Raw genomic sequence first — 14,124 nt, forward strand, 5'->3', positions numbered from 1 at the left:
GAATTGTAAGCCAGCTTTTTCACTCTCATCAAGAGGCTCTTTAGTTCCTCTTCTCTTTCTGCCATTAGGTGGTATCATCTGCATGTCTGAGGTTGTTGCTATTTCTCCCAGAAACCTTAATTTCAGTTTGTGCTTCATCCAGCCCAGCGTTTCGTATGATGTACTCTGCATAGAAGTTAAATAAGCAGGGTGACAATATACAGCCTTGACATACTCCTTTCCCAATTTTGAACCAGTCTGTTGTTACATGTCTGGGTCTAACAATTGCTTCTCGTCCTGCATAAAAGTTTCTCAGGAGACAGGTCACGAGGTCTGGTATTCTCATCTCAAGAATTTTCCACAGTTTGTTGGGATCCTCACAATGACAAGCTTTAGTGTAGTCAATGAAGTAGATGTTTTCTGGAATTCCTTTGGTTTTTCTATGATCCAACAAATGTTGGCAGTTTGATCTCTGGTTCCTTTGCCTTTTCTAAATCCAGTTTGCACATCTGGAATTTCTCTGCCTACTTACTTACTTCTGAAGCCTAGCTTGAAGCATTCTGAGCATTACTTTGCTAGCATATGGTTTATAATAGGATTATTGAATATAGTTCTCTGTGCTGTACAGTAGGACCTTACTGTTTATCCATTCTGTATATAAAAGCTTGTATCTGATAACACCAAGTTCCCACTCCATTCCTCCCCAATCCTCTCTACCTTATTATTTATCCATTCTATATATAAAAGCTTGTATCTGATAACACCAAGCTCCCACTCCATTCCTCCCCGATCCTCTCTCCCTTGGTAATCATCAATCTTTATCTGCATTTGTGATGCTGTTTCATAGATAGATTGATTTGTGTCATAGTTTAGATTTCACATATGTAATAGCATATGGTATTCATCTTTTTCTGACTTACTTCACTTGGTGTGATGATCTCTATTTGCATTCATGTTGCTGCAAGTGACATTATTCCATTATTTTTATGACTGAGTATATTGTATGTTTGTAACACATCTTTAATCATCTGTTGATGGACATTTAGTTTGTTTCCATGTTTTGTCTATTGAACAGTGTGACTATGAACATAGAGGTGCAAGCTATCTTTTTGAATTATAGTTTTGTCTGGATATATACCCAGGAGTGGGTTTGTTAGATCTTATGGTGATGCTATTATCAGATTTCTGAAGAACCTTTATACTGTTTTCCACAGTGGCTGTGGGTTCCCTTTTGCTTACATCCACTCTAGCATCTGTTATTTGTAGATGTTTTAATGACAGCCATTATGACTGATGTGAGGTGATATCTCACTGTCATTTTGATTTGCATTTCTCTAACAATTAGCTACATTGAGCATCTTTGTCTCTTGGCTATCTGTATGTCTTCTTTGGAGAAATGTCTGTTTAGGTCTCCTGTCCATTTTTAGATAGGGCTGTTTGTTTGTTTGTTTGTTTGTCATTCAATTGTCTGAGGTATTTGTGTATTTTGGAAATCAAGCCTTTGTTGGTTGCAATCATTTGCAAATATTTTCTCCCATTCTGTAGGTTGTCTTTTCATTTTGTTTATGGTTTTCAATAGAGCGCAAAAGCTTGTGAGTTTGATTAGATCTCTTTTTTTAAAATTTCTATTGCCTTGGGAGACTGACCTAAGAAAACATATGTATGATTTACATCAGAGAATGTTTTGCTTATGTTCTCTTCTAGGAGTTGTATGGCGTCATGTCTTAGGTTTAAGTCTTTAAGCCATTTTGATTTGTGTGTGTGTGTGTGTGTGTGTGTGTGTGTGTGTGTGTGTGATAAGAGTGAAAAAGTTGGCTTAAAGCTCAACATTCAGAAAATGAAGATCATGGCATCCGGTCCCATCACTTCATGGGAAATAGATGGGGAAACAGTGGAAACAGTGTCAGACTTTATTTTTCTGGGCTCCAAAATCACTGCAGGTGGTGACTGCAGCCATGAAATTAAAAGACACTTACTCCTTGGAACGAAAGTTATGACTAACCTAGATAGCATATTGAAAAGCAGAGACATTACTTTGCCAACAAAGGTTCGTCTAGTCAAGGCTATGGTTTTTCCTGTGGTCATGTATGGATGTGAGAGTTGGACTGTGAAGAAGGCTGAGCGCCAAAGAATTGATGCTTTTGAACTGTGGTGTTGGTGAAGACTCTTGAGAGTCCCTTGGACTGCAAGGAGATCCAACCAGTCCATTCTGAAGGAGATCAGCCCTGGGATTTCTTTGGAAGTAGTGATGCCAGAGCTGAAACTCCAGTACTTTGGCCACCTCATGCGAAGAGTTGACTCATTGGAGAAGACTCTGATGCTGGGAGGGATTGGGGGCAAGAGGACAAGGGGACAACAGAGGATGAGATGGCTGGATGGCATCACTGACTTGATGGACATGAGTCTGGGTGAACTCTGGGAGTTGGTGATGGACAGGGAGGCCTGGCGTGCTGCAATTCATGGGGTCACAAAGAGTCGGACATGACAGAGCGACTGATCTGATATGGTAAGAGCCCAAAAAAATAAAGTCTGACACTGTTTCCACTGTTTCCCCATCTATCTGCCATGAAGTGATGGGACCAGATGCCATGATCTTAGTTTTCTGAATGTTGAGCTTTAAGCCAACTTTTTCACTCTCCACTTTCACTTTCATCAAGAGGCTTTTTAGTTCCTCTTCACTTTCTGCCATAAGGGTGGTGTCATCTGCATATCTGAGGTTATTGATATTTCTCCCGGCAATCTTGATTTCAGCTTGTGCTTCTTAAAGCCCAGCATTTCTCATGATGTACTCTGCATATAAGTTAAATAAGCAGGGTGACAATATACAGCCTTGACATACTCTTGTTCCTATTTGGAACCAGTCTGTTCCATGTCCAGGTCTAACTGTTGCTTCCTGACATGCATATAGATTTCTCAAGAGGCAGGTCAGGTGGTGTGGTATTCCCATCTCTTTCAGAATTTTCTGCAGTTTATTGTGTGATCCACACAGTCAAAGGCTTTGGCATAGTAAATAAAGCAGAAGTAGATGTTTTTCTGGAACTCTCTTGCTTTTTCCATGATCCAGCAGATGTTGGCAATTTGATCTCTGGTTCCTCTGCCTTTTCTAAAACTAGCTTGAATATCTGGAAGTTCACAGTTCATGTACTGCTGAAGCCTGGCTTGGAGAATTTTGAGCATTACTTTACTAGCGTGTGAGTTGAGTGCAATTGTGTGGTAGTTTGAGCATTCTATGGCATTGCCTTTCTTTGGGATTGGAAAGAAAACTGACCTTTTCCAGTCCTGTGGCCATTGCTGAGTTTTCCAAATTTGCTGGCATATTGAGTGCAGCACTTTTACAGCATCATCTTTCAGGATTTTAAATAGCTCAACTGGAATTCTATCACCTCCACTAGTTTTGTTCATACTGATGCTTTCTAAGGTCCACTTGACTTCACATTCCAGGATGTCTGGCTCTAGGCGAGTGATCATACCATCGTGATTATCTGGGTAGTGAAGCTCTTTTTTGTACAGTTCTTCTGTGTATTCTTGCCACCTCTTCTTAATATCTTCTGCTTAGGTCCATACCATTTCTGTCCAAAATAACTGCAGATGGTGATTGCAGCCATGAAATTAAAAGACTCTTACTCCTTGGAAGGTTATGAGCAACCTAGATAGCATATTCAAAGCAGAGACATTACTTCGCCAACAAAGGTCCATCAGGTCAAGGCTATGGTTTTTCCAGTGGTCATGTATGGATGTGAGAGCTGGACTGTGAAGAAAGCTGAGCACTGAAGAATTGATGCTTTTTAACTGTGGTGTTGTAAAAGACTCTTGAGAGTCCCTTGGACTTCAAGGAGATCCAACCAGTCCATCCTAAAAGAGACCCGTCCTGGGTGTTCATTGGAGGGACTGATGCTGAAGCTGAAACTCCAATACTTTGGCCACTTCATGCGAAGTGTTGACTCATTGGAAAAGACCCTGATGCTGGGAGGGATTGGGGGCAGGAGGGAGAAGGGGACTACAGAAAACGAAATGGCTGGATGGCATCACCTACTCGATGGACATGAGTTTGAGTGAACTCCGAGAGTTGGTGATTGACAGGGAAGCCTGGCATGCTGTGATTCATGGGGTCGCAAAGAGTCGGACATGACTGAGTGACTGAACTGAATGAACTGATATGGTAAGAGGATGTGTTGTTACTTTGATTTGCTTGTGGCTGTCCAACTTTCTCCCTGCCACTTGCTGAAGAGACTTTTTCCTTTTTGTATATTTTTGTCTCCTTTAAAGGTTTTGACCATAGCTATATGGGTTTATTTCTGAGCTCTCTATTCTGTTCCATTGATCCATATGTTTTTTGTACCAATAACATGCTGTTTTGATTACTGTAATTTTATAATGTAGTCTGAAGTCTGGAAGGGTTATGTCTCTTGCCTTGTTCTTTTTCTTCAGGGTTGCTTTGGTAACTCTGGGTCTTTTCCACAGGAATTTTAGGATTATTTATTTAGTTTTGTGAGAATATCACGGGTAATTTGATAGGGATCACATTAAATCTGGCAGTTTTTTGGGGCACTTTTGGCATTTTAACAATATTAATTCTTCCAATATAAGTACCTGGAGATACCTTTCTATTTCTTTGGATTATCTTCAGTTTTCTTTATAATATTTTATAGTTCTTAGTATATAAGTCTTTTACCTCATTGGTCAGGTTTATTCTTAAGCATTTTATTTTGGGGATGCAGTTTTTAAAAGTATTTTTTTATGTTCCCTTTCTAATATTTTAACTTCTATATGTTAATTTTTATCCTGCTACATTGCTGAATTTATCAGTTGTAGTAGTTTCTGTGTGGCGTGTTTAGAGTTTGCTGTACATAGTATCATATCATCTACATATGATGACAATTTTACCACTTTCCTTCCAATTTGGAAACCTTGTCTTTGTCTGATTGCTGTGACTAGGACTTCCAGTACTGTGTTGAATAGCAGAGGTGAGGGGGCATCCTTGTCCTGTTCCAGACTTTAGTGGGAAGGCTTTCAACTTTTCACAATTGAGTATTATATTGGCCGTGGGTCTTTCATAAATAGCTTTTATTATGTTGAGATACGTTCCCACTGTCCCTACTTTGGTAAGGGTTTTTATCATAAACGGCTGTTGAACCTTGTCAAATGCTTTTTCTGCATTTAGATGATCACATGGTTTTAGCCTTTTATTTATGTGGTGCATTGCATTGATTACTTTGTGTATGTTGAACAATCCTAGTGAACTTAGGATGAGTATCACTTGTTCATGGTGTATGATCCTTTATATATGTTATTGATTTGGCTTGCTAATATTTTGTTGAGAATTTTTGCATTTATAGTCAAAGATATTGGCCTGTAATTATCTTCTTTGGGGATGTCTTTGTCTGGTTTTAATATTAGAGTCATGGTGGCTTCATAGAATGTCTTTGAGAGTGTTCCCTCCTCTTCAGTTTTTTGGATGAGTTTGGGAAGGATAAGTTCTTTGCATGTTTGGTAGAGTTCATCTATGAAGCCATGTGGTCCTGGACTTTTGTTTGTAGGGAGTTTTTAGATTACAGGTTCTATTTCATTTTTAGTGATTGATCTATTCAAATTACCTATTAGTGATTCATTTTGATGGGCTGTATGTTTATAGATACTTGTCCATTTCTTCTAGGTCACTGAACTTTTTGACATATAATTGTTCATAGTATTCCCTTGTAGTTTTTTCTATTTATGCAGTATCATTGCTGTGTATCCTTTTTCATTTCTTATTTTATTTGGGTTATCTCTTTCCTTCTTGGTTAGTCTGGTGAGAGGTTTGTACATCTTGTTTATCATTTAAAAGAACCAGCTCTTTGTTTTATTGATTTTCTCTTGTTCTTTTAATAGATATTTTATTCCCTCTCTGATCTTTATTATTTCTTCCTTTTTCTGACTTTAGGTTTTGTTTGTCCTTTTTCTCATTCTTTTAAGTGGTAGGTTAGGTTTAACAGGCATTGTTAACTCCATTTTACAGGTGAGAAAACAGAAAGTTTAAAGGATGAAAGGAATTGTTTAAATGTCTTATGCACGTCTGACAGTTTCCAACCATCAGTTCTGTAATTCTGACAAGTCTAAAGTGAAAGGTCTTTTCCAATCCACAGACTTGCATATGACACTTAAGTTAATCATGTATTCATTAAAGCCACTGTTTCTCACCTGTAAAGTAGAGATTCTAATTTCTATCTCATAAAGCATGTAAGGTACTGCCTATAGGGTGAAAAATGAAATCCAATATTAATATTTGTGTTTCAGCAGCCCTTTCTTATATCAGTATATTTTACTATGTGATTTATGCTTTAAATTTTGCCTGATTACATTCTCTTTAGAACCATTTTTATTTCTAACACAATAATGTAGAATTATATATTTACTACTTTTGTTTATCTGAGCCATCAATGTAGCTGCTGAATAGGACAGTCTCTTTCACATCACATTTGCCAAAGATTGATACCTCACTCTGTGGTTCAAGCTGGACTGAGAAGTTTTTTTCCCCCAACAGAATACATTCAAAGGCGAGATATGCTCAAATAAGAACAATATTACATTCAGTATAGAAATTGTTTTCCTAGTTAAACTTGCCAAGCTGCTTGTAAAAAATAATTATATTGGTCTGTCAGTTTGCTTCTGAATAAATCTTTGTAGTGTTTTTCTTTGGTGGATATATTGCATATAATAGATGTATGAACATATCTCTAAAAATTATTCTTTTCTAACCAGCAGAATCTTCTTCCATGAGAGTAGAAATTTTCAAATGTTCCTTCACTAGTTATGTTCCAAAAATGAATATAAAATTTAGCTTTCATTTGAAGATATAGAAACTAGATATTTGCAGGTAACATTAGAAAATATTACTATCTTCACAACAATTTATGAGGCAAATAAAAATCGTCTGTGTACATCTTTAGAAATGGGTCATGCCAACAAGATGAAAATGTATTCAGATTAGAAACAGTATCATTCTCACGCTTTTCACTGGGTCATACCTGAAGTTCAGCCACAATGAAGAGAGTGGTACAAAGGGACCAGGTATTCTGGCCCGGAGAAGTCCATGGACTATAGTCCATGGGGTCGCAAAGAGTCGGAGACGACTGAGTGACTTTCATTTCACTTCACTTCCCAAGGTGAGAAGGTTTAGAGATCATTTCCTTCCCACATCAGCCACAGTTCTCAGTCTTAGAAGTAACCAGGGGCCAAGCCAGGGGGCACACAGAAGTTCTTTGCATTTTAGACAGAAATGTGTACAATGTGTATGTTAGTTGGACACCAATCTTTAAAGTCTAACCTCTAAGCTCCTCTTGGGATCTGAAGACAGTATCATATTTTCAAGTTTGATTTAAAGTAAGCTAACAACCCATTTCCTGTATTTCTATAAATATCTCCAAGAGCACTGTCATAAGATAGAAATCACATATTCTGTATATATCATTTCATATTTGACATAAATCAATGGTAATACGGAGAAGGCAATGGCACCCCAATCCAGTACTCTTGCCTGGAAGATTCCATGCATGGAGGAGCCTGGTGGGCTGCAGTCCATGGGGTCACTAAGAGTCATACATGACTGAGCGACTTCACTTTCACTTTTTACTTTCGTGCATTGGAGAAGGAAATGGCAACCCACTCCAGTGTTCTTGCCTGGAGAATCCCAGGGACGGGGGAGCCTGGTGGGCTGCTCTCTATGGGGTCGCACAGAGTCGGACATGACTGAAGTGACTTAGCAGCAGCAGCAATATAATAATAAACATTCCCCACTGTAATATCCTTTTTTTAGGTTGTTCAATATAAACTATGCTTAAGTTACTGTAGTTCTGTTTTTAAATGTTTATATTTAAAACTGGTTGATATTACAATTAATGCAAAGGGGTATTCTTTAAAATAGTACTGAGGTTTCTTCATTAATGTGATTATGAGTGTTCTAATTAAAATATTTAGGTTTCAACTTTCTTTTATTCTGAGAGTTTTCTGATAGGTACAATTCTAAACATTTCCCTACAATGAGAGTTAACAATATTTAAACAGAAAACTTGACATTTATTTTACTGGTTAATGCCTATCTTTTTATATCATAATATTGTTCCTGACATTTTTCTAATCTAATATACGGAGTTTCAGGTATATAATGTCAAGATCATTATTACTATAAATGCTGTCTAGTGAAAATGTGAATAATCACAAAGACATTTCAAAATAAGTAAGAAAACATACCTAATAGGAAGCTAAGATTTATGTAGTTGAAGTCAAGGGCAAGTAGCATTAGTATTTAACATTTTTCTGGGAGGCATTTCCAAGATTTCTTTCCAGTATATTTTCTTTCCATAAAAATTTGCTCTCTAAATGTATTTTCTCTGGAGGAAATTGCCTCTTAAAAAGTAGAGTGAGATGAATAAACTAATATTTGTTGCATATTTATTAATGTCATGTGTTCTGTCAGATGTTTCTTAAACATTATTTTATTCAGTCCTTAAGGGGGTGTTCTAGAGTTCTACAATAAGTAACATGCTCAAGGTCATAGAAATAATAATATAGCAAAGTGTATCTGATTAAGCCAGAGGAATGCGGGTAGGGGCAAAGTCTAATCAGCTGGGGGCTACAACTGTGAGTTTTTGTAGGTCTGATAATGCATATAGTGATTTTGCAGGAAGATGTTTTTTTAAAGAGATTTATAAAGTATTTGGGGATAAAATGTCATGATACCTATGCCAATAGAATCTGGAGGAAGGGGTGCTGGGAAACTCCCCAGCACGATTCCTCAGGACAAGGGAGAGACCCAACAGACAATGGGCATTTCTCACCCCTGCTGAAGTACCAGGTATAGGAGTGAGGTTATTGTGGACATTCTAGCCCCAGAGAGCTCTGTGGAATGCAGCTGCCAGTGTAAACCCCACCTCATCTACATGAAGGAGCAAACCCAAAGAACTGTGGTTAATGTTTTAGGCAATTAAATATTGGGGTTAATTCATGTTGCAACACTAGAGATCTCAAACAGACGTTGGTATCTGGTCGTGAGATGCTGCCACAACAAAATAGGTGGCACTGGTTTAGGGACATCAACAAGTAGACACTGGAAAGATGATAAAGAGGCTATTAGCGCTGGTGGAAAAGCAGTGAAGCCATTGCCACTGGAGACAGGGAGACATTTATGCACTGTTGCAATGATGAGGAACAGTGTCATCTGTGAGCACATGGAAACCAAAACATGTGGTCAACCTGTGGGTCTAATCAGCAAGAGTCCCAGGCAGAATGTCAAAGCCTGTGGGATGAGTGTTTGTAAGAGAAAAATAAGTGAAAAAAATAAAAATTTAAAGCAGATTTCAGAGGACATAGAGAAGGCAGTCTCAAAGTAAGAAATTGTCTCCAGGTAAAAATAAAATCAAATTGGCCAAACAATTTTTGTTAAGAACTAAGTGAGACTTAAGACAAAGCTTAATAGAACTTTACGGGTCATGGGGCCCATCCTGGGACCCCACCTCTGGCCAGGGCACACGCAGTGGTCAGTGGAAGGCCACTGACTGGCCTCTTTGTCCCTGGAGCCTAGAGGTAACGATACAGTCTTTTACAAAGAGACAAACTAGATGATCAGACAAGAGAAAGCTTTCTTTACAAATCGATTAATAAATATTCATTCCCACTAGTGGGAAAAGAGGAAGACCAGGTCTGCTTCTTTGGAAATAGCTAGGTAGGATTACATAATGTTGTTTAAGTAAATTTCTTTATCTAAAAACTAAACACAAATATGAATGACGCAGTAAACTATACTTTATAAGAGTCTCAAATACTCCTCTATGTGCAATTTTGTGCTTTGCTTTTGTTCATGCAACTGAAAGGAAATCACAGCTTTATTTCCACCTGATTTATACCTTGATACTACTTTCCGATACTGGAGGACTTTTCCACGACGTTACTGCAAACTATTTATCCAGATGAAAGTCAAAAGCCCTCTCAGTTTGAGGAACTTGGCTTTTCCTTAACGTCAGTCCCAGGTGATTCGTTACTTTTCTGAGATTATTTGTATCAGTTGGAGTGTAAATCCACAGTATCTGACACCTCTGTCCATTTTTACCTTTTATGAAGAACTATCCCAAGTTGACTGATCTCTGGGCTGAAAACATTTTTCGCAGAACATACCACTCCTACCATATAGATTATGCGTATGTGTCTTTGTCTATCAGTTACTTAAACCACTGCTTTACTTAAGTACAGTGATTCTCTTATCCACTGTCCAGCGAACTGAATGGCTTACAACTTATATTTTCTTACAAGTATTGTAACTCCTTCTATTTATGTAAAATGTATTCTGAAAGCTCCCTCTGTCTTTCAGAAATTTTATTCCTTTAGAACTAAAGTTGATTTTGTGTGATATTTAAACTATCTTTATTATAGTGTAACATTTATTAGGACAAATATTAATAAGAGTTAAGCAGCCTATATATTTAAGTTTCTTTTAATGTTTCTAATAACTACATTATTTTTTTTTTTTTTTACTGGAATATAATTGCTTTACAATGGTAGTGCCTGCTCTATAATGAAGTATACATATGTCCCCTCCCTCCTGGGTCTCCTTCCCTCCCCACCCCATCCCACCCCTCTAGGTCATCACAGAGCACCAAGCGAGCCCCCTGTGTTTATAGCAGGTTCCCACTAGCTATATATTTCACACAGGGTAGTGTGTGTATGTCAATCCCAATTCCCAGTTTGTCCCACCCTGCCTCGCATCCACATGTCCATTTGCTATGCCTGTGTCTCCATTTCTGCCTTGGAAATAGGTTCATCTGCACCATTTCTCTAGATTCCACATATATGCATTCATGTATGACATTTATTTTTCTCTTTCTGACTTAACTTCATTCTATATGTATGGATGGACTCTGGGTCCATCCACATCTCTACTAATGAACCCGTTTCATTCCTTTTAGTGGCTGGGTAATATTCCATTGTATATATGCACCAAATCTTCTTTATCCATTCATCTGTCATTGGATATTCAGGTTGTTAAGGAAATTATGAGGGATAAAACATCAAGATTTCCTTATCTAAGGTCCCAATCTTGAATTCAACATGTTTTATGAAATAATTACCGATTTTGTAAGTGCCTGAGTTTAATTTCCAAGTTTTCATTTGTTTCTTTCTGTTCATTCAAAGATCTCTGGAGCTTATGGATCTGATTCAGGAAATCATCAAGCTGAAAGCAAAATAGAAAAATGCTTCAGGTATGATGACTGAAATAAGAAAATCTCTAAAAACAAGCTCTGTTTTTTGTGTAACACATTCTTAGGCATGAAATTATTTTGTATATATGCATGAATACATAGTAATATTATTCTTAATTATAAAATTAGTTCACATATTTAATAATAAACATCCACATGGACTCTAGAATATTTGGCAGAATCTTTTCTATCTTGGCATTCTTGCCTTGTTTCTAACATGGGCTCCCCTACCTTATTATTACCATGACTTTGCAAATGGTTCTGTTTTCATGTGTGTATTTATACATATATTTAAGTATAGTATATATATGTGTGTGTGTGTGGTAAGTTGTGTCTGATTCTTCATGACCTCATGGACTGCAGACCACCAGACTCCTCTGTCCATGGGATTTCCCAGGCAAGAATACTAGAGTGGGTAGTCATTCCCTTCTCCAGGGGATCTTTCTGACCCAGGGGTCGAATTTGTGTCTCTTGCATCTCCTGCACTGGCAGGTGGATTCTTTACTACTGCACCACCTGGTAAGTTCATATATATAAGGAACAAAAAGGTACAAACAGAAATATCCTTTAACATGTATTCTTTTAGTTGTTTTTAACTTACACATAAAAAAATGGGTATTATGCTGTTTATAATTATCTGATACTTCAACTGCTAAGACTCATCTACATGAGTGTCTCTCTGTAGCCCTGTTCTGTTTTACACGATTATACTGCACAGTAATGCTAAGACAGTAACCACCCTCTTGTTCATGAGTAGTAGACTGTTTGCAGCCTTGAGCTGCTGTGGACTTTTGCATGTGTAACTCCTGATGTATATGTGCAATGTAGTCTCTAAAGACATACGTAAGAGAATTTTCAGGTTGTATTTTTTAATGTTGAATTTTATAAAAGATAAAGCTAAAGTGTCTCCCAAAGCAGTTTACTAACTTCCCTCACAAAGGCAATTAGATGGTCTCCTGATTGTCAAGTCCTGGGACAGATGTGCTCAATGTGAGATGGTAAAACTTTTGCCAATCCTTGCTAAATAAATTAGGGTCAATACCTCTTTATATTTTTATTGGTTCAGTGTCTTTCTCTCATTCCTATTCAGGTCTTCTGCTCATGACCCTATTTGGAGCTCTTTTCTTTTTTCAACCTGTACATGTTTGTGCTGTAATCTTGACACTAACCCTTTGTCAGTTGTAAGTGTTCTGAGTATCTTCACCAAGTATTATCAAGTTTATAACTTATTTTTTCCATTTTATTTAAGAGATCTTTGGGTAAATGTTATTTTACTAAACATTTATCTATTTTCTATTACAGTTGGGATGTATTTAATGATGCTAAAAATACTTCCCTATTCAAAGCTTAGAAAAATATTAATCTATATTGTCAACTAAAATTTGTTAAGGCTTTGTATTTGTCATTTAAGTCCTAGATCAAGATGGGATTAACTTTTCTATATGGTATGAGGTATTGTATTATTGATACAATTTTATTTTTTATCTAAATAAGCACATTGTAATAAACAGTTAATTAAGTTGTCAAGTTGTTAGCCTGAGTGGAGTTTCCATGGGGTAGGTTTTGGATACTTTTACTGTTGTCTTTTCTTTACAAGATCTAGCAACCATATTCATCCAGTTGAATATTTCAAAATCATCTGGACATTTTTATGGATATAGAAACAACTTTAAGACAAAAATCTTATCTCTCCAAAGACTGCTGAGCTGTGGCACTATAGTAAAATAAGGTCAGTGTGATAATTTTGATTATTCTTACAATTTTATTAAATATGAAATCTTCCTTAGTATGTACAGAGTCAAAATATTGCTAAATATGAAAACTGATCCCAATTCTCTGATTCCTTGGCCAGTGTTATTCAAGTTAAAACATTTTAAACAGTAGAATTCTATAGAGTTGAGTTGGTATTATTATCTTCCAGGACTAAAAAGCTATTCCTTTTCATAACTTCATGGAGTAATACCATTCTGTAAACCTTTTCCTATCAATTATTTGTGCCCATGAAGTAAACATTGTTAAAGTATATCAAAATTAACTCTGAAATAATTTTTTATTTTTGAATGTCAATCATTGAGACAATTTTAGTAATACCCACACTCTTTTGACATCCACTATTTTAAAGTTTATTTTCTTACCATAAAAGTTCTCTCTTATCTAACCTGTGCAGGTTTTTGTGGACTTCGCTTTTTCTTGTTTCTACTTTATATAAATGTTGAACCAGAAATTTTTTTTTACAGATCTTCTACATTTCTCTAGTTCTCATTTTTCTGCAGTTAATGTAACATGTATTTAATATATTATGCTTATGTTGGATTTAATCATTGTATTTTACTTGAAGTTATTCAAATCAATAGTGTTGTCTATTTTGTTAGAGAAATGTTACAGACGTATTTATTAGAGTACAAATATTTATGCATTACTTAAAAGTTCTTACAAATTTTAGTTCAGTTCAATTGTTCAGTCACGTCCGACTGTGACCCCATGGACTGCAGCACGCTAGGCCTCCCTGTCCATCACCAACTCCTGGCACTTGCTCAAACTCATGTCCATTGAGTCAGTGATGCCATCCAACCGTCTCATCCTCTGTTGTGCCCTTCTCCTCCTGCCCTTAATCTTTCCCAGCATCAGGGTCTTTTCCAGTGAGTCAGTTCTTAGCATCAGGTGGCCAAAGTATTAGAGTTCCAGCTTCAGCATCAGTCCTTCCAATGAAAATTCTAGTAGGCCCAGACTATTTAGCATATAGACTAATTTTGCCTCTTCAGTCTTACAACAAATTTCATTATTTAGGGAGGAATCAATGCTCAACATTCATGACTCATTAAATATTTTCTATCAGGATAAAAATGATAAGAATAAAGTAACAGGCTAATAATGATTGACAATTATTATTATGGACTATTAGATTATTTCATATTTT

The 14,124-nt window shown here is 36.8% G+C and overlaps 1 protein-coding gene across 10 annotated transcripts in view; it reads right to left on the reverse strand.

Moving 5' to 3' along the window:
* The window catches only part of CCDC102B (coiled-coil domain containing 102B), a 340,996-nt gene that overhangs the window by 95,759 nt on the left and 231,113 nt on the right, over positions 1-14,124 (reverse strand). For 4 of the 10 annotated variants that reach the window (XM_070361704.1, XM_070361702.1, XM_005903766.2 and 1 more), the window contains exon 8: positions 11,076-11,179. The exons of the other annotated variants lie outside the window; for them this stretch is intronic. In XM_070361704.1, the coding sequence (XP_070217805.1) occupies positions 11,076-11,179 (104 nt within the window). The remainder of the gene's footprint in view (positions 1-11,075; positions 11,180-14,124) is intronic. 10 annotated transcript variants of the gene reach the window in all.

Source organism: Bos mutus, chromosome 24 (genome assembly GCF_027580195.1).
Source record: "Bos mutus isolate GX-2022 chromosome 24, NWIPB_WYAK_1.1, whole genome shotgun sequence".
Lineage (NCBI taxonomy): Eukaryota > Metazoa > Chordata > Mammalia > Artiodactyla > Bovidae > Bos > Bos mutus.